Raw genomic sequence first — 17,611 nt, 5'->3', positions numbered from 1 at the left:
CCTCAGTAGCTGGGACTACAGGCGTCCCCCACCACGCCCGGCTAATTTTTTGTATTTTTAGTAGAGAGAGGGTTTCACTGTGTTAGCCAGGATGGTCTTGATCTCCTGACCTCGTGATCCGCTGCCTCAGCCTCCCAAAGTGCTGGGATTACAGGTGCATGCCACCACACCTGGCCTAATTTTGTATTTTTAGTAGACACGGAGTTTCACCACGTTAGCGAGGCTGATCTCGAACTCCTGACCTCAGGTGATCCACCTGCCTCGGCCTCCCAAAGTGCTGGGATCACAGGTGTGAGCCACCGCGCCCGGCCTGTTTGTTTATTTATTTAGAGCTGGAGTCTCGCTCTGTCACCCAGGCTGGAGTGCAGTGGCGTGATCTCAGCTCACTGCAACCTCCACCTCCCGGGTTGAAGCGATTCTCGTGCCTCAGCCTCCTGAGTAGCTGGGATTACAGGCGCCCGCCATCACACCCAGCTGATTTTTGTAGTTTTAGTAGAGATGAGGTTTCACCACATTGGCCAAACTGGTCCCAAACACCTGACCTCAGATGATCCACCCACCTTGGTCTCCCAAAGTGCTGGGATTACAGGCGTGAGCCACCACACCCAGCCTATATTTTAAAATGGTTAGAATGGTAAAACTTATATGCATTTTACACACTCCGATTTCCTTCAAACAAAAAGAAACTTTTGGAGCTAAAATGTTTAGCTTGGGCTCCCCGTGAGCCACAGCCCTGCAGAACCTCCCAGCCCCGTGGGCACCAACCCTTGTCCTTTCAGCTCCGCACCCTGCCCAGGCCCTGACTGAGCTGGAGTCCAGTGAGTGGAGGGAGGGGCGAGGGTGGGGACTCACTGGGCTGGAGGGGGCACGTCTCCGGCACCGCCTGGGGACGACCTTTTCCAGTGGGTGCTTTAGGGTCCAAATGCAGAACTTCCTTCCTCTCAGCAATGAAAGGGTGTCCCTCGAGTTGTACCCTGACTCGCGCTGACTGCTGGTCCTGGGGGGTGAACCTGCCCGCCACCCGCAGGCCTCTGCCAACCCAGCTGCCCCGGGTGGTCTCATCTGACACGAGGGCGCCTCCCTCGGGCTCTGCAGGCTGTCCCGTGCCAGGCCGTCCATCCACCCAGGGAAGATGCTGGACGGGGCTCCCCGAGGGGAACAAGCCTGGCTCTAGGCCTCAGTGCCTGGACGATTTTCCTATTTAAAAGGACAAGCCATGACAGGGGAGAGTGTCCTGCACAGAGCTGGGGTGAGGGCACCCACCTCGTCACACCCGACGTGCAGCCATCGGGCGCCTGGGTGCAGCTCCAGGACCTGGTCGATCATGGCGCCCACCAGTGCCAGGGACTCCGCCTCGTGGGGGTTCAGGGTGCAGGGGAAGGGGCCCACCTCCCGCAGGTGGGCGAAGGCCGCATGCTTCAGCACGAACTGTGGAGAGACAGGAGCTCACGTTGGGGGCGGAGGACTGGGCTCATCTCCTTCTGCCCACCTGGGGCTTCTGTTTCAAATCTACGGATAATACAAAAACATTAGGCCAGGCACAGAGGCACAGGTGCTGCCCGTAATCCCAGCACCTTGGGAGGCTGAGGTGGGCAGAATGTTTGAACTCAGGCATTGAGACCAGCCTGGACAACATGGTGAAACCCCATGGAGTCTCACTCTGTCGCCCAGGCTGGCACAATCTTGGCTCACTGCAACCTCTGCCTCCCAGGTTCAAGTGATCCTCCCGCCTCAGCCTTCCCAGTAGCTGGGATTACAGGCATGTGCCACCACACCCAGCTAATTTTTGTATTTTTAGTGGAGATGGCATTTCGCTATGTTGGCCAGGCTGGTCTTGAACTTCTGACCACAAGTGATTCACCTGCCTTGGCCTCCCAAAGTGCTGGGATTACAGGTGTGAACCACCGCGCCCAGCCTAATTTTTTTTTTTTTTTTGAGATGGAGTCTGGCTCTGTCGCCCAGGCTAGAGTACAGTGGCTCAATCTTGGCTTACTGCAAGCTCTGCCTCCTGGGTTCACGCCATTCTCCTGCCTCAGCCTCCCAAGTAGCTGGGACTACAGGTGCCCGCCACCACACCCGGCTAATTTTTGTATTTTTTTTAGTAGAGACGGGGTTTCACCATGTTAGCCAGGATGGTCTCGATCTCCTGACCTTGTGATCCACCCACCTCGGCCTCCCAAAGTGTTGGGATTACAGGCGTGAGCCACTGTGCCCGGCCATAAATTTTTTAAAAACAAAATCAGTTTAAGAAAAAAAAAAGTGGCTGGGTGTGGTGGCACCTGCCTGTGGTTTGAGCTACTTGGGCGGCTGAGGCGGGAAGATCACTGGAGCCTAGGAAGTTGAGGCTGTAGTAAGCCATGATCACGCCACTGCACTCCAGCCTGGGTGACAGAGTGAGACCCTGTCTCTGAAAAGAAAAAAGAGAAAAACGTTTATGTAGGAAATATACGTTTCTTTGTATAACTTTGCGTAAGAACAGAGACTCTGTGGCCTCGGCCTATGGTTGCTCACTGCCCCCTTCCCCCTCAGTGTGGAAACCACAGCTTTGCTGCCAGAGGGGCAGACTTAACTTGAGGTTGGGTAAAAACCCACTCCTTTTGGGGGCACAGTTAGTAGAAGTAGCAACTGGAGGCCAGGCGCGGTGGCTCAAGCCTGTAATCCCAGCACTTTGGGAGGCCGAGACGGGCGGATCATGAGGTCAGGAGATCAAGACCATCCTGGCTAACACGGTGAAACCCCGTCTCTACTAAAAAATGCAAAAAAACTAGCCGGGCGAGGTGGCGGGCGCCTGTAGTCCCAGCTACTCGGGAGGCTGAGGCAGGAGAATGGCGTGAACCCGGGAGGCGGAGCTTGCAGTGAGCTGAGATCCGGCCACTGCACTCCAGCCTGGGCAACAGAGTGAGACTCCGTCTCAAAAAAAAAAAGAAGTAGCAACTGGAGAAAAGACCGTGTCTTCCGCCTACCAGAGGGTCAGTCCCTCCTGGGGAGAGCCAAGACTGGCTGGAGATTTAATGGGTGACCCTGGAAACACAAAGCCAGAGGGTGCTGCACACTGTCCTCAGGCCTGGCTGACGGGGGCCACACACACGTGCAGGGACCTGTGAGGGCCAGGTGGGAACTGCGCGAACCTGGGGGTGCACCCCCCACCGCCCACACACAGCCCTGTGGCAAGGGGAGGAGGCCTGTGGGCTCAAGGTGTGGGAGCACAACCTCTGCCCAGACCCTCGGCTGACAACCAGCTATGAAGACAGAGGGGTGACCTAGGAAGCCAGGATAAAACGTAAAAATAAGAACCAAAAATCTCAGCACAGACATCAGCGAGCACACACGGCCGGGGGCAGGTGCTGCAGGTTAAATGCAGACCACTTGCTAGAAAACAACAAAACGACCATCACCAGCCACTGGGGAAAGGAGTAAACATTCAGCTTTGCTATAATGTATTCACTGAAATGTTCAGTTCTCAACCAAAAATTTTGAGATGTGCAAATAAACTGGGAAGTAGAATCCAGTTCACAGACTCTGACTCTCAGTGGGCCCACATATAGAATTTATCAAATATTTCAAGAAAACTACTATGAATATATTCTAAGAATGAAAGGAGGCTGGGTGTGGTGGCTCACACCTGTAATCCCAGCACTTTGGGAGGCCGAGGCGGGCAGATCACTTGAGGTCAGGAGTTCGAGACCAGCCTGGCCAACATGGTGAAACCCCATCTCTACGAAGAAGACAAAGATTAGCCGGACGTGGTGGCAGGCGCTGTAATCCCAGCTACTTGGGAAGTGAGGCAGGAGAATTGCTTGAGTTCGGAATGTGGAGGTTGTAGTGAGCCGAGATCATGCTGTTGCACTCCACCTGGGCGACAGAGCGAAACTCTGTCTCAAGAAAAATAAAAAAATAAAAAAATTGCACTTAGGGAGGCAGAGGCGGGAAGATCACTTGAGCCCAGAAGTTTGAGACCAGCCCAGCAACATAGTGAGACCCCACTCTTCACAAAAAGGAAAATAAACAAAAAAATTAACTCAAAATGGGACCAGGTGCAACGGCTCACACATGTTAACCCTGGCACTCTGAGAGGCTGAAGTGGGGGACCTGTTTGAGGCCAGGGGTTCGAGACCAGTCTGGGCAACACGGTGGGACCTGGTATCTCCACAGAATAAAAAAACTGGCCGGGTGTGGTGGTGCACACCTGTAGTCCTTGCTGCTCAGGAGGCTGAGGTGGGAGGATTGCTTGAGCCCAGAAGTTCAGGGCTGCAGTGAGCTGTGATTGTGCCACACACTCCAGCCTGGGTGACAGAGTGAGACTGTGACTCAAGACAACTTGAACGTTCAAGGGTTCTGGAGAAAGAATAAAAATACCACACTCAACATGGATCATAGATCTAAATGAAAAATGCACACAAGTTAAACTTTAGAAGAAAACACAAGAAAAATCTCTGTGATCTGGTGATCACAACAAGTTTTCAGAAATGCCACCAAAAGCATGTAAGCTCCACACTGGGAGAAAATACCTGCAAATTCCATCAGAGGACTTGCATCTAGGACATATAAAGAACCTTAAAAACGCAAGTTGAAAAAAAATGGGTAATACACCCAAGCAGTTATTTCTAGCATACCAAGGAGGTATACTAGGCTGGGCACTGTGGCTCATGCCTGTAATCCCAGTACTTTGAGAGGCCGAGGCAGGCGGATCACCTGAGGCCAGGAGTTCGAGACCAGCCTGGCCAACATCTTGAAACCCCATCTCTAATAAAAAGACAAAAAGTTAGCCGGGTGTGGTGGGGCGCCTATAATCTCAGGCACTCAGTAGGCTGAGGCAGGAGAATCACTTGAACTCGGGAGGCGGAGGTTGTAGTGAGCCAAGATTGCACCACTGCTCTCCAGCCTGGGAAACAGAGCGAGACCCTGTCTCAAAAACTAGCACACAAGGGTATACTAATAGCAAATATACACATGGAGGGTCTTCCTCAGTAAGAAACCAACCCTTCGACACGCTGATTTTGGATGTCTGGTCTCCAGAACTGAGAGAACATTTCTGTTGTCTTAAGCCACCCGCTTTGTGGCAATCAGTTCTGCCCTGACAACAGTGTCTTTTAAGGAGATGGCAGGTGTGAGTGGTCAGAGCTGTGCTGTGACTTGCTGCGGTGGGGAGAGCGGCACGGAGGGGCAGAGTGGCCCTGGGAGACCCGTTAGGAGAGTTTCATGGCGAGTTGGTGGTGGTTTAGACAGGGGTGGTGCTTGCATGACAGAGGAGGAGGAGGAGCAGCAGCAGCAGAACCAACAAGGGTCAGGGCGCGGGTGGGTGGTGGTGCTGACCGTGTGCACACCAGAGGCTGGAGGAGGCCCCTCAGTGGAAGTGACCAGCAGGAAGCTGGGGATGAGGGTCTGTAACCCAGGAGGTCTGGAGTTGCTGAGGTGCAGACAGAATAAGAGGAAGACGAAGAGAAAGCAGGAGCAGAGATGGCACCATCTAGAGAGAGTGGGAGGTGGGGACAGGGGCCGAGAGGAGCCTTGGGGACCGCCAGCTACAGAAAGGCAAATGCAAATAGACACCGAGGAGGCACAGTCAGAGGCGGGGGAAGCCGGAAAGTGTGGGGCTCAGGAGAGCAGCTGGGGATGCCAGAAGCTACCGAGGGGTCCAGCCGGAAAACCATCCCTGGACTTAGTGACCTGGAGGACCCTGGTGGCCTTGGGAGAGACATTCTGTAGAGGTGGCAGGAGGCTAAGAGCGCTCGCCAGGCCCTAAGGCAGAGTGTGATGGGGAGAATCAACTAGAAAGGCCGGAGGACCAAGCTGTGGGAAGGAACTTCGGTGGCATGCCCAGAACACCGGCATGTGTAAGTGAAAACAACCTTCCTTCCCACGGTGTGTGGAAATAGAAACCAGAATGGTGTATCTGTTAGAGAAATAAATGGAACCTAAGAGCCGTTAAATCAAACTGTGGTGGTTAATGTTGCATCACTTCCTGTCTGTTTGATACAGATGTGAAAAAGAATATGTGTGTGTGTGTACATATATATAAAAAATATATATATAAAAGAATATGTGTATATATGTATGTATATATGTGTGTACACATGTGTATGTGTATATATATGTGTGTGTATATATATATAAAAATGTGTGTGTGTGTGTGTGTGTATATATATTTTGAGATAGAGTCTTGCTCTTGTCACCCAGGCTGGAGTGCAGTGGCGTGGTCTTGGCTCACTGCAACCTCTACCTCCCGCGTTCAAGCGATTCTCCCGCCTTAGCCTCCCAAGTAGCTGGGACTACAGGTGCCCACCACCACACCTGGCTAATTTTTGTATTTTTAGTAGAGACGGGGTTTCGCCATGTTGGCCAGGCTGGTCTCAAACTCCTGACCTCAGGTGACCCGCCAGCCTCGGCCTCCCAAAGTGCTGGATTACTGGTGTAAGCCACCACACCTGGCCTGAAAAACCCCTTTTCTTTCCTTAATACTGTGTTTTACCTCACATAATATTCTGATGAATACAAGTCAAAAAGGAAACCACCTCCCAGCCTCCAGGACCCCCTTTCTGGCTCTTTCCTTCCATTCCTCAGGCAGATAGCCTGCCCCAACCTGCAGCTCTGGCCGAGTCAGACAGGGACTTCCTAGACCAAAGTCCTCTCTGAGTTGTGCTGAGCTGCGCTGCCTGCAACCACAGACCTGCTGCACCTACCCCTGGGCACAAGCCTGGCCCAGCCTGCAGCCCCTGGACTCCACGCCTGGCACTAGGTAACAGGTAACTTCCATTCCTGCCACTCACCTCCATGTGTCCAAATGTCTGCACCAAGGGAATCACCTCCAGCTCATTGAGTCCAGCCAGATGCAGGATTTCTTTGATTTCAGAGGGGCTAAAGAGACAAAATTCATGCAGAGAGGGTCACGTGGGGAGCACGTGATGTCCACATGCCCCCAGCCCTTCCTCGTCAGGCCCTAGGGGGCTCTCCAGAAACGGTGAGGCCCTCACTCCACAAAGGTTGACAGATATCCTGGTTTCTGGAAAGGCACCTGCTCTAAAATTTGGGAAGATGATGTTCTAGCATGTCCTCAAGTAACAGTTCACTTTTCAACCCGCGACAAGAGAATGAAGTCATCACATTTTACAAGAAACTACTCAAGGCCGGGTGCGGTGGCTCACGCCGGTAATCCCAGCACTTTGGAAGGCCGAGGTGGGCAGATCACTTGAGGTCAGGAGTTCAAGACCAGCCTGGCCAACATGGTGAAACCGCGTATCTACTAAAAATACAAAAATTAGCTGGGCCTGGTGGCACGCACCTGTAATTCCAGCTACTTGGGAGGCCGAGGCAGGAGAATCACTTGAACCCAGAAGGCAGAATTTGCGGTGAGCCGAGATCGCACCACTGCACTCCAGCCTGGGAGACAGAGCAAGACTCTGTTTAAAAAAATAAAAAATGCTACAGAAGGAGCCACAGTCCACCCAGAGCTAGGTCAGCAGCTGCCTGAGGGCAGGCCCACCACAGGGCCCTCAATCTGAAATAATCCCTGGCGCACACGTCCTCTGCAGGAGGGTCACATCCTGGGAAGGGCTGACCGCCCGGGTCAACCTCTTTGTTTTTCACAAATGAGCTGTCATTTATGAATTTATCTAAAAAAAAAAAAGCTATTTCTAGTTTTTGTATGTGTTTGAACCATTTTAGGCTAACCCATTCTATAGATTTATGAGTTATGTAAAGTCTTTTTTTTTATCTTTTATTTTTTTTTTTTGAGACGGAGTCTCACTGTGTCTCCCAGGCTGGAGTGCAGTGGCGCGATCTCGGCTCACTGCAAGCTCCGCCCCCCGGGTTCACGCCATTCTCCCGCCTCAGCCTCCCAAGTAGCTGGGACTACAGGCGCCCGCTACCGCGCCCGGCTAGTTTTTTGTATTTTTAGTAGAGACGGGGTTTCACCATGTTAGCCAGGATAGTCTCGATCTCCTGACCTTGTGATCCACCCGCCTCGGCCTCCCAAAGTGCTGGGATTACAGGCTTGAGCCACCGCGCCCGGCCGAGTTATGTAAAGTCTTTAAATATTCCTGCTTCAAGCTTCAAAGGAACCCTGGGACTTTACTTTTTCACATCAAAAGACAACACGTCTTCACTGTAGGAAGAAAACTAGAAGAGTATGAAGAAAACGCAAACGCCTGACCGTCTCATCGCAGGCCCACACCCTGGCTCACTGTTCCTCTCTTCCGGTCTAACCGCTGCACGGCCTGTGGGTTGTTCTGACACATGGAGCCAAGTCCTCCCGGAACAGACGTCACGTTACGTTCACCAGCAGGTAGTTTTCCTATTTCTCATTCTCTTCAACACAGAGTCTTACAATTATTTATTTATCTTATTTGTTATTAGTTTTTTGAGATGGAGTCTTGCTCTGTCACCCAAGCTGGAATGCAGTGGCGTGATCTTGGCTCACTGCAACCTCTGCCTCCTGAGTTCCTGCGATTCTCCTGCCTCAGCCTCCTGAGTAGCTGGGATTACAGGTGTGCACCACCACACCCAGCTATTTTTTTTTTTTGAGATGGAGTCTAGCTCTGTCGCCCAGGCAGGAGCACAGTGTCGTGATCTCGGCTCACTGCAAGCTCCGCCTCCCGGGTTCCGGGCATTCTCCTGCCTCAGCCTCCCGAGTAGATGGGACTACAGGCGCCTGCCACCATGCCCAGCTAATTTTTTACATTTTTAGTAGAGACGGGATTTCACCTATGTTGACCAGGATGATCTCGATCTCCTCACCGCATGATCCGCCTGCCTTGGCCTCCCAAAGTGCTGGGATTACAGGCATGAGCCACTGCACCTGGCCACGCCTGCCTAATTTTTGTATTTTTTTGGTAGAGACAGGATTTTGCCATGTTGGTCAGGCTGGTCTCGATCCACCTGCCTCAGCCTCCCAAAGTGCTGGGATTACAGGCATGAGCCACCACGCCCGGCCCGAGTCTTACAATTTTTTTAAAAGCCTTACCAGTTTGGTAGCCAGGATGGTGTTACATTGTTGATTTAGTTTCTTTGATTTGAGCACTATGAGGGTTTAACATTTTCTTTCTTTCCGTTTTTTTTTTCTTTTTATTTGAGACAAACTCTGGCTCCATTGCCCAGACTGGAGTGCAGTGGTGCAGTATCAGCTCACTGTAGCCTCTGGCTCCCAGGTGTTAATCCAAACTGCACCATTTTGTAAGCCCCCTGCCATTTTCCAGACCCAGGCTGAAGTGAAACATTCCACAGGGCTTCGGCCTGCCCAAGATCCTGCCCAACATCCTGACCACACGGCCGGGAACATCCCGACCACCTGACCACACGGCCGGGAACATCCCGACCACACCGCCCAGGAACATCCTGACCACACGGCCCAGGAACATCCCGACCACCTGACCATACGGCCCGGGAACATCCCGACCACACCTTGCTGGGGTGAAGGATCATCCTGACCACACCTTGTTGGGCCACGGCCCAACTGAAGGAACATCCTGATCAGATTCTGCCGGGAACAAGGACCCAACTGCCTCACCATGGGAACGTCTCTCAACATCTTCCCGGCAGCAAGCCCTACTGCCCAGCCCCTCCCGTCCAGGCTGTAAGTGCCCAGCCTGTCAGCGGCGGTGCGCTTTGGCATCAAGCTGGTCCCCCACCTCTGTAGGTTTCTGCAACATACCTGTGTTGCTGTAGAGCCGCCCTCTCTTTCTTTAACCCTCGCCTTCCCTTTAAAAAACCTAACACCAGGCTCAAGTCATCCTCCTATCTCAGCCTCCCGAGTAGCTTGGACTACAGGCCCATGCCATTATCCGTGACTCATGTCTGTATTTTATGTAGAGATGGGGCTTCACCGTGTTGCCCAGGCTGGTCTCGAACTCCTGAGCTCAAGTGATCTGACCACCTTGGCCTCCCAAAGTGCTGGGATTACAGGCATGAGCCACCGCGCCTGGCCTTAACATTTTCTTATACGCTTATTGGCTTTTTTTGTTTCTTCCTTTGGGATTGGCCAGTTAGTGTCCGTTGCACATTTCTCTTTGGGGCTGTCACTGATTTTCACTGAGACCTGTGATTTTAACGCTGAGCAGGGGCCTCCCATCTCCACCACACCTGATTTTATTGATTTTGATTTTCTCCCCTTTAATTCTTCACTTCTCTAACTCAAGGCTCAACTGTGGCCTGAAGAGCAGCCTCTCCCCATGCGGAGGCCTTCTCTGGCCCTCTCTAGCCCTCTCTGGCCCTCTCTGGCCCTCTCCGGCCCTCTCCGGCCCTCTCCGGCCCTCTCCGGCCCTCTCCCGCCCTCTCCCGCCCTCTCCGGCCCTCTCCGGCCCTCTCCCGCCTTCTCTAGCCCTCTCTAGCCCTCTCTAGCCTTCTCTAGCCTTCTCTAGCCCTCTCTAGCCCTCTCTAGCCTTCTCTAGCCCTCTCTAGCCCTCTCTAGCCCTCTCTAGCCCTCTCTAGCCTTCTCTAGCCCTCTCTAGCCTTCTCTAGCCCTCTCTAGCCCTCTCTAGCCTTCTCTAGCCCTCTCTAGCCCAGCCTTCTCCAGGCCTTCCCGTCAACAGAGGAAACGCCTGCAGGACAGAGACAGGAAATACAGCTTTTCCCTGTAGGGGGCGCTGCTGATGCTTACTTTCCCTTTAAATGTTTCAAAATTCTCTCCAGTGACTGAAATGAAACTTTGTTTTCATTTTATGATTATTTTTTACAATTAAAGAGATGAATTTAAAAAGACAAAAAAGGAATGTACCCACCACTGTTCATTTCCTGACTGTTCCACCTGCACCTCCAGGTTGCTGCTCCTCCCACCCTGCGGAACCCCCCCTTCCCCACTTTCCCGCCGCGCCCGTCCCTGCCATGGGCGGTGGTACCTATAGGCGGTGTTACCTGTAGGCGTACTTGGCCCTCAGCAGCCTCAGAGGGCCCTCGTAGGGAAACATGTCTTCATACTCAATGAGGAGGCCGTTTGCACCTAGCGCACGGAACAGAGGAAAAATCTGGGGGGTAAACAGGGAGAGGTTAGGAAGAAGTGGCCGCTGGAGCACGACGTGGCACGTCCACAGCAGGGAGACCTTTCCCTTTCAGCCTGTGGAGACTGTGGGAGTTGCTATTCCTATTTTTCCCGGGAACCTTAAATCCGGAATGTGTACTTTATGTTATGCCAAATGAAACTCCCCGTTCCAGTGACTATTTTGCACAGCAGGGGAGACATGCTATGAAACAGGGCTGCTACTCAACAGGTTAGTGCTGGTGGCTCAGCTTGGGAGGGATGGCCCCGGCCAGCAGGGAGCCACTGAGAAGCAGCTCTTCACGTACAGGGGCCCAGCAGGGCAGCCTGGCTGAGAGGCACTGGCAAGGCACAGGGGACAGGGCAGCCAGGCTGAAGGAGAATGGCAAGGCATGGGGGACGGGGCAGGAGGAGCTGGGACAGGGGGAGCAGGGCTCTGAAGGGTTGGGGTCAGCACCTGGGGGAGGTGAGAGAGAGGTGCAGAACTCATTTGTTTCTGGGCTGTACTCAGAAAAAGGGAAGGCTGTCCCTTCCCCCTCGTTCTTCTCCCCACTTCCTTCTCTCTTTTTTTTTTTTTTTGAGATGGAGTCTCACTCTGTCACCCAGGCTGGAGTGCAATGGCGCGATCTCGGCTCATTGTGACCTCCGCCTCTCGGGTTCAAGTGATTCTCCTGCCTCAGCCTCCCGAGTAGCTGGGACTACAGGTGCCTGCCCTGACGCCCAGCTAATGTTTGTATTTTTAGTAGAGACAGGGTTTCACCATGTTGGCCAGGCTGGTCTCGAACTCCTGACCTCAGGTGATCTGCCCCGCCTCAGCCTTCCAAAATGCTGCGATTACAGGTGTGAGCTACTATGCCCAGCCTTTTTTTTTAACAGACGGGGTCTCACTCTGTCACCCAGGCTGGAGTGTGCTGGCATGATCATGGCTCGCTGCAGCCTCCAACTCCTGGGCTCAAGTGATCCTCCAGCCTCAGCCTTCCAAGGAGCTGGGACTACAGGTGCACGCTAGGCCTGCTGGATGACACACGTGCAGGAGAACCAAGGAGTCCCAGCTGGCAGTCACGATGAACTGCTGGACACAGAAGGCCACACAGGCCATCAGATGTTTCTAGATGTTACGGGGCTGTGACCACCTGAGGAGCCTTGGTCAGAAAAGCAGAACCATGCAGCCAACCCACAGAAACACAAGGGGTGATGAATGGGGACCTTAAGTTTGGGAGATCTGTCACGCAGCAACAGATAACGGAAACAGGGACTCTGGCTGTGTGTAAGTTGGATCTTCTTTGCCATATTCAATTGTCAGAACGCCTTTTCTTTTTTTTGAGACGGAGTTTTGCTCTTGTCCCCTAGGATGGAGTGCGATGGCGCGATCTTGGCTCACTGCAACCTCCGCCTCCCGGGTTCAAGCGATTCTCCTGCCTCAGTCTCCCGAGTAGCTGGGATTACAGGCACTTGCCACCATGCCTGGCTAATTTTTGTATTTTTAGTAGAGACGGGGTTTCACCATGTTGTCCAGGCTGGTCTTGAACTCCTGACCTCGTGATCCACCTGCCTCAGCCTCCCAAAGTGCTGGGATTACAGGCATGAGCCACCGCACCCAGCCCAAGTCAGACGGCTTTTCATTAGCTGTGTGTAAGTTCAGTCTTCTTTGCCATATTCAATAGTCAGAATGCCTTTTCATCTCTCGGTGTTTGCTTTTTTCTTTTCTGTCATCTGTTTCCAAATACTCCACTTTCCATGGTGTCTACTCACTTTTACACTTCTTATAGTTCAGTCTTTATTAAAAAAATGTTTTTTCTTCGGAATTCATTTCTGAGCTCCACAGGCAATTTTTTACACCCTTCTTTTGTCTAGTTACCACATTTCTGGGCTTGTCTCTCTTTCTTTTTTTTTTTTTTTTTTACGGAGTCTCGCTCTGTTGCCCAGGCTGGAGTGCAGTGGCCGGATCTCAACTCACTGCAAGCTCCGCCTCCCGGGTTTACGCCATTCTCCTGCCTCAGCCTCCCGAGTAGCTGGGACTACAGGCGTCCGCCACCTCGCCCGGCTAGTTTTTTGTATTTTTAGTAGAGACGGGGTTTCACCATGTTAGCCAGGATGGTCTCAATCTCCTGACCTTGTGATCCGCCCGTCTCGGCCTCCCAAAGTGCTGGGATTACAGGCTTGAGCCACCGCGCCCGGCCTCTCTTTCTTTTTAGACTGAGTCTTGCTCTATCGCCTAGGCTGGAGTGCAGTGGTGCAATCTCGGCTCACTGCAGCCTCTACCACCCAGATTCAGGTGATTCTCGTGCCTCAGCCTCCCAAGTAGGTAGGATTACAGGCGCCTGCCACCACGCCTGGCTAATTTTTGTATTTTTAGTAGAGATGGGGCTTCACATGTTGGCCAGGCTGGTCTCGAATTCCTGACCTCAAGTGATCCACTTGCCTTGGCCTCCCAAAGTGCTGGGATGACAGGTGTGAGCCACTGAGCCTGGCCTGGGCTTTTCTATTTCTGATTTATGCTGTTCACAGCTTCCGTCATCTTCTGAGCATCTTTTATCTCATTATGAAATATTATGGAACAGTGTTTCCTGCTGGGTGGGCGTGTGTGTCTGGAGCACCTTCACTGCTGCAATGCTGTTCAGATCATCTTTTTTCTTTTTTTGTCGAGACAGAGTCTCACTCTTGTCACCCAGGCTGGAGCACAGTGGCACAATATCGGCTCACTGCAACCTCCACCTCCCAGGTTCAAATGATTCTCCTGCCTCAGCCTCCCAAGTAGCTGGGACTACAGGCGCCTACCACCACATCGGGCTAATTTTTTGTATTTCTAGTAGAGACAGGGTTTCACTGTGTTAGCCAGGATGGTCTTGATCTCCTGACCTTGTGATCCACTCTCCTTGGCCTCCCAAAGTGCTGGGATTACAGGTGTGAACCACCATGCCCGGCCTTCCTTTTTCTTACCTATCTTTGTATGATGTTAACACTCTTTCCTGCTTTTTTTTTTTTTTTTTCCTTCTTTTTTTGAGATGGTGTCTTGCTCTGTCACCTCAGTTGGAGTGCAGTGGCACAATCTCAGCTCACTGCAACCTCTGCCTCCTGAGTTCAAGCAATTCTACTGCTTCAGACTCCCAAGTAGCTGGGACTACAGACATGTGTCACCACGCCTCGCTAATTTTTGTATTATTAGTAGAGATGGGGTTTCTCCATGTTTCCCAGGCTGGTCACAAGCTCCTGACCTCAGGTGATCTGTCCATCTTGGCCTCCCAAAGTGCCTGGATTACAGACGTGAGCCACCATGGCCAGCCTGTTGCTCATTTTCAAGAACAGGCTCTTGTGTCTGCAATGCTGACAGGCCGGCCTCAAGGCCCCCTCCTCTACTGCTGCCATGCGGTATTAGAAACTGCAGGCTCTGTGTAGCTACTTCTGCAGCATTTTTTTTACTTCCGCCTCTTCTGGACGCCTTTCCCCAGGACCTGAGCATTCCCCTTTCCCTTCGCTGTTCCTGCCCAGTTCAATGTGGATTCTTTCCCCGTTTTATCCTTAGCGGGGGGACGCTGTTCCTCTGGAAGGAAGTTTCATTATGTATTTCTGAGAGCTTTGCAGCCTCGGGCCTCCCCTACACCCTCCTTTAAGTCTCTTTGCACTCAATCTCAGACGGGAGCCATTAAAACTCTGCCCTGCTTCTCCCTATGGGAGACCTTTATTTACTTTTGAGGCTATTTTCTGGGTCCTCTGGTCTTAGCACTGTTGGAGTTTCCCTCTTTCCTCTGTTACCTCCTGCTTGGCCGCTAACCCCATACAGGTGTTATTCTGTCTGTGCTTTGGCCCCACCCACTTGTAGTTTGGGATCCGTGGGGACACCCTGATACCTAGTTTTGTTGAAGAGTGTCTTTGTTTTCTAGGGCTGCTGTAATAAATGACCATAAACTGGGTGGCTTGGCTGGGCACGGTGGCTCACACCTATAACCCCAGTACTTTGGGAAGCTGAGGCAGGTGGATCGTGAGGTCAGCAGTTTGAGACCAGCCTGGCCAACATGGTGAAACCTCGTCTCTACTAAAAATACAAAAATTAGCCAGGCATGGTGGCGGGCGCCTGTAACCCCAGCTACTCCAGAGGCTGAGGCAGAATTGCTTGAACCTGGGAGGTGGAGGTTGCAGTGAGCCGAGACTGCACCATTGTACTCCAGCCTGGGCAACAGAGCGAGATTCCGTCTCAAAACAAAAACAAAAACCAACTGGGTGGTTTTTGACAACAGAAATTTATTCTCTCACAGTTCTGAAGACCCTAAGTCCAAAATCGAGGTGTCAGCAGACCCAGCTCTCCCTGAAGGCTGCAGAGGAGGACCCTTCCTTGCTTCTCAATAGCTTCTGGTGATTGCCAACTATCCTTGGCATCTCGGGGTTCATGGAGCATCATGACCTTCTTGGCTGCCGGCACCGTGGGGTGTCCTCCTGGGTCTTCACACTGCCTTCCCTCCATGTGTGTCTCAGCTTCTAAATTTCCCTCTCCTCGTAAGGATGCCAATCACTGGATTAGGGTTCACCATATTCTAGTACAACTTCATCTTATTTTGATTACATCTGCAAAGATCCTACTTCCAAATAAAGTCTCATTCACAGGTCCCAGGGGTTAAGACTTGAACATATCTTTTTGGAAAGACACACTTCCACCCACAAGAAAGAAGCTATGAGTTTCTTTTGTCCTCTCTCTTCTTTTTTTTTTTTTTTTTTTGTCATCCTGGTTATTCCGTTTTTGTGAGAGGCTATGGGGGAAATTCAAAATCAACGCTGCTGCCACCATCTTCCTCCACCAAGAACCTTGCGGTTGTGTTCTAGGCACCTATTTCCACAGAAAACTGCTCAAAACTTTAAAGAATGAAGACAAGGCAAAAAGTGATGCTCTAGAGGTGAAAGGGAGTCCTTACCTCTGAGAGGTATGAGACCTTTGGTGGAGCTCCTTTAAGGTCTAAATGAACTAATCTCATCTTAAATGGTGTGGAACCTGACATTTCAATATTTTCTGTGAACTCCTATGGGGAAGTCTCCTCGGGGACTTCTTCCTAGTGGAGAAAATCAAGAGTTATCAACAGGGGCAGAAGCTTCTCCCTTTGCCTTTCCCCTTATACTTTGTTTCAGTTCTGATCCTAGCCAGTTTTGATTAACTCGGAGGAAACTCATTTTGCTAACATGAAAATGAACCAGAAGTCTTCCTCCATGTTAAGATATAGAGACCTCTGCTATGTGTGATTTGCTGCTAAAACAAAACAGCACTCAGCCTGTGGAGTAGCTGGGGTTACAGGCGCCCACCACCATGCCTGGCTAATTTTTGTATTTTTAGTAGAGACCGGGTTTCACCATGTTGGCCAGGCTGGTCTCAAACTGCTGACCTCATGATCCACGTGCCTCAGCTTCCCAAAGTGCTGGGATTACAGGCGTGAGCCACCGTGCCCGGCCAAGCCACCCAGTTTGTTTATAAGATGGTTATGATCTATAATAACACAAGTAACTGCAAAACAACTTCGTTTTAAAGACCTTGTTAAACTAGATGTACTATGCTAGTGAAAAGTCGGGCAGAAGCCTCTAAACATTTTCTTATCAAGCCGCACAATATGGTGCTTCTGTAGGAAATTTATCCTAATTTTAGGTAATATTAAAACTAATTTGTATTTCTAGAGCTCAGATCAGCTTGATTATAAAGAGGAAGAAACTGCAAAACTGACTCCAGGTTGGGGAAAACTGTCTAGGATTTAAGGTAAGCTAATAACTTTTAAAAAGCCCCCAAGCGCATCAGAGCTGAGCGTAGTATTATACTGAATAAAAGCGGCATCCAAAGGATAACGAAGCAGCTGGGGAAGGGTAAAACTTATGTACTTATTTATTTTTCCTATCTACTATGAAAGCACAAAGGATCCGGTGAGAAGAGGAAAGGAAAGCTTTGCATGTGAGACAGATTCAGTTCAATAATCCAACCCCTGGTTCCGTGCAAGGGTTCGGAGGCTTCTGACCCTAAGGACTCTGTAACACAGCAGGGCAGGCCGGTGGTGCAAACGGACACCAAGCACTTTCAGCTTCGCCTACGACCAGTTACCCACAATATTCACCCCCAGGCTCGGTGCCGCTGCGGGACAGCCACGCTGGGAGGCGCCGCTCGGGAGCCCGGCCGTCCCTCTCCAGGTACAGGCACCGGGGGAAACGCTTCCAGCCGGCAGCCGCCCGGCCGAGCGCGCGGAGCCAGAGCCGCACCCGCACCTCACCTGCGCCGCCGCGGTCCCGCGAGGTCCGGGGCGCAACCAGGCGGACCTCGCCCCCGCGGCCGCCGCCTCCGCTCTGAGCCCCGCCCAGATCGGCCGCCGATTGCTCGGGCCTGGCCGCCAGGCCAGGGGCCGATGGCCGAGCGCGTCGCTCCCGCGTCCTTGCGCCGCGCCCGCCTCGCGCTCCCTGTCACGGCGTTCGTCCCCGGGCCTGGCGCCCGCGTCCGGCTCGGCTCTGCGGCGGCCTGGCCCGATGGCGCCTCAGCGGAGGGCCGCAACCAAGGCGCCCGAGAGCAACGGAGCGGCCGAGCGCCGGAACCGGAGCAGGTAGCGGCGAGGAGGGGAAGGGCGCGCGCTGCGGCTGCTGACTGGGCCGTGGAGTGGGCGGGACGGGGTCTGACGGGGCGGGGCCTGG

General features: G+C 52.3%; 2 protein-coding genes across 2 annotated transcripts in view; one reads left to right on the top strand and one right to left on the bottom strand.

The window, feature by feature from the left end:
- Positions 1-17,611, bottom strand: part of HEXDC (hexosaminidase D) — a 25,112-nt gene extending 7,501 nt beyond the window's left edge. The window contains exons 1-5 of the mRNA XM_025361338.1: positions 17,200-17,611; positions 15,871-16,005; positions 10,846-10,955; positions 6,768-6,855; positions 1,264-1,428 (exon numbers count right to left, since the gene is read on the bottom strand). Of these exons, the coding sequence (XP_025217123.1) occupies positions 1,264-1,428; positions 6,768-6,855; positions 10,846-10,955; positions 15,871-15,954 (447 nt within the window). The 5' untranslated portion in view covers positions 15,955-16,005; positions 17,200-17,611. The remainder of the gene's footprint in view (positions 1-1,263; positions 1,429-6,767; positions 6,856-10,845; positions 10,956-15,870; positions 16,006-17,199) is intronic.
- The window catches only part of OGFOD3 (2-oxoglutarate and iron dependent oxygenase domain containing 3), a 29,019-nt gene continuing 28,760 nt past the window's right edge, over positions 17,353-17,611 (top strand). Inside the window, exon 1 of the mRNA XM_025361339.1 lies at positions 17,353-17,523. Coding sequence (XP_025217124.1) covers positions 17,450-17,523 — 74 coding nt within the window. The 5' untranslated portion in view covers positions 17,353-17,449. The remainder of the gene's footprint in view (positions 17,524-17,611) is intronic.

Source organism: Theropithecus gelada, chromosome 16, assembly GCF_003255815.1.
Source record: "Theropithecus gelada isolate Dixy chromosome 16, Tgel_1.0, whole genome shotgun sequence".
In the NCBI taxonomy this organism is placed as follows: Eukaryota; Metazoa; Chordata; class Mammalia; order Primates; family Cercopithecidae; genus Theropithecus; species Theropithecus gelada.
This window is presented reverse-complemented; position numbering and strand designations above follow the sequence as displayed.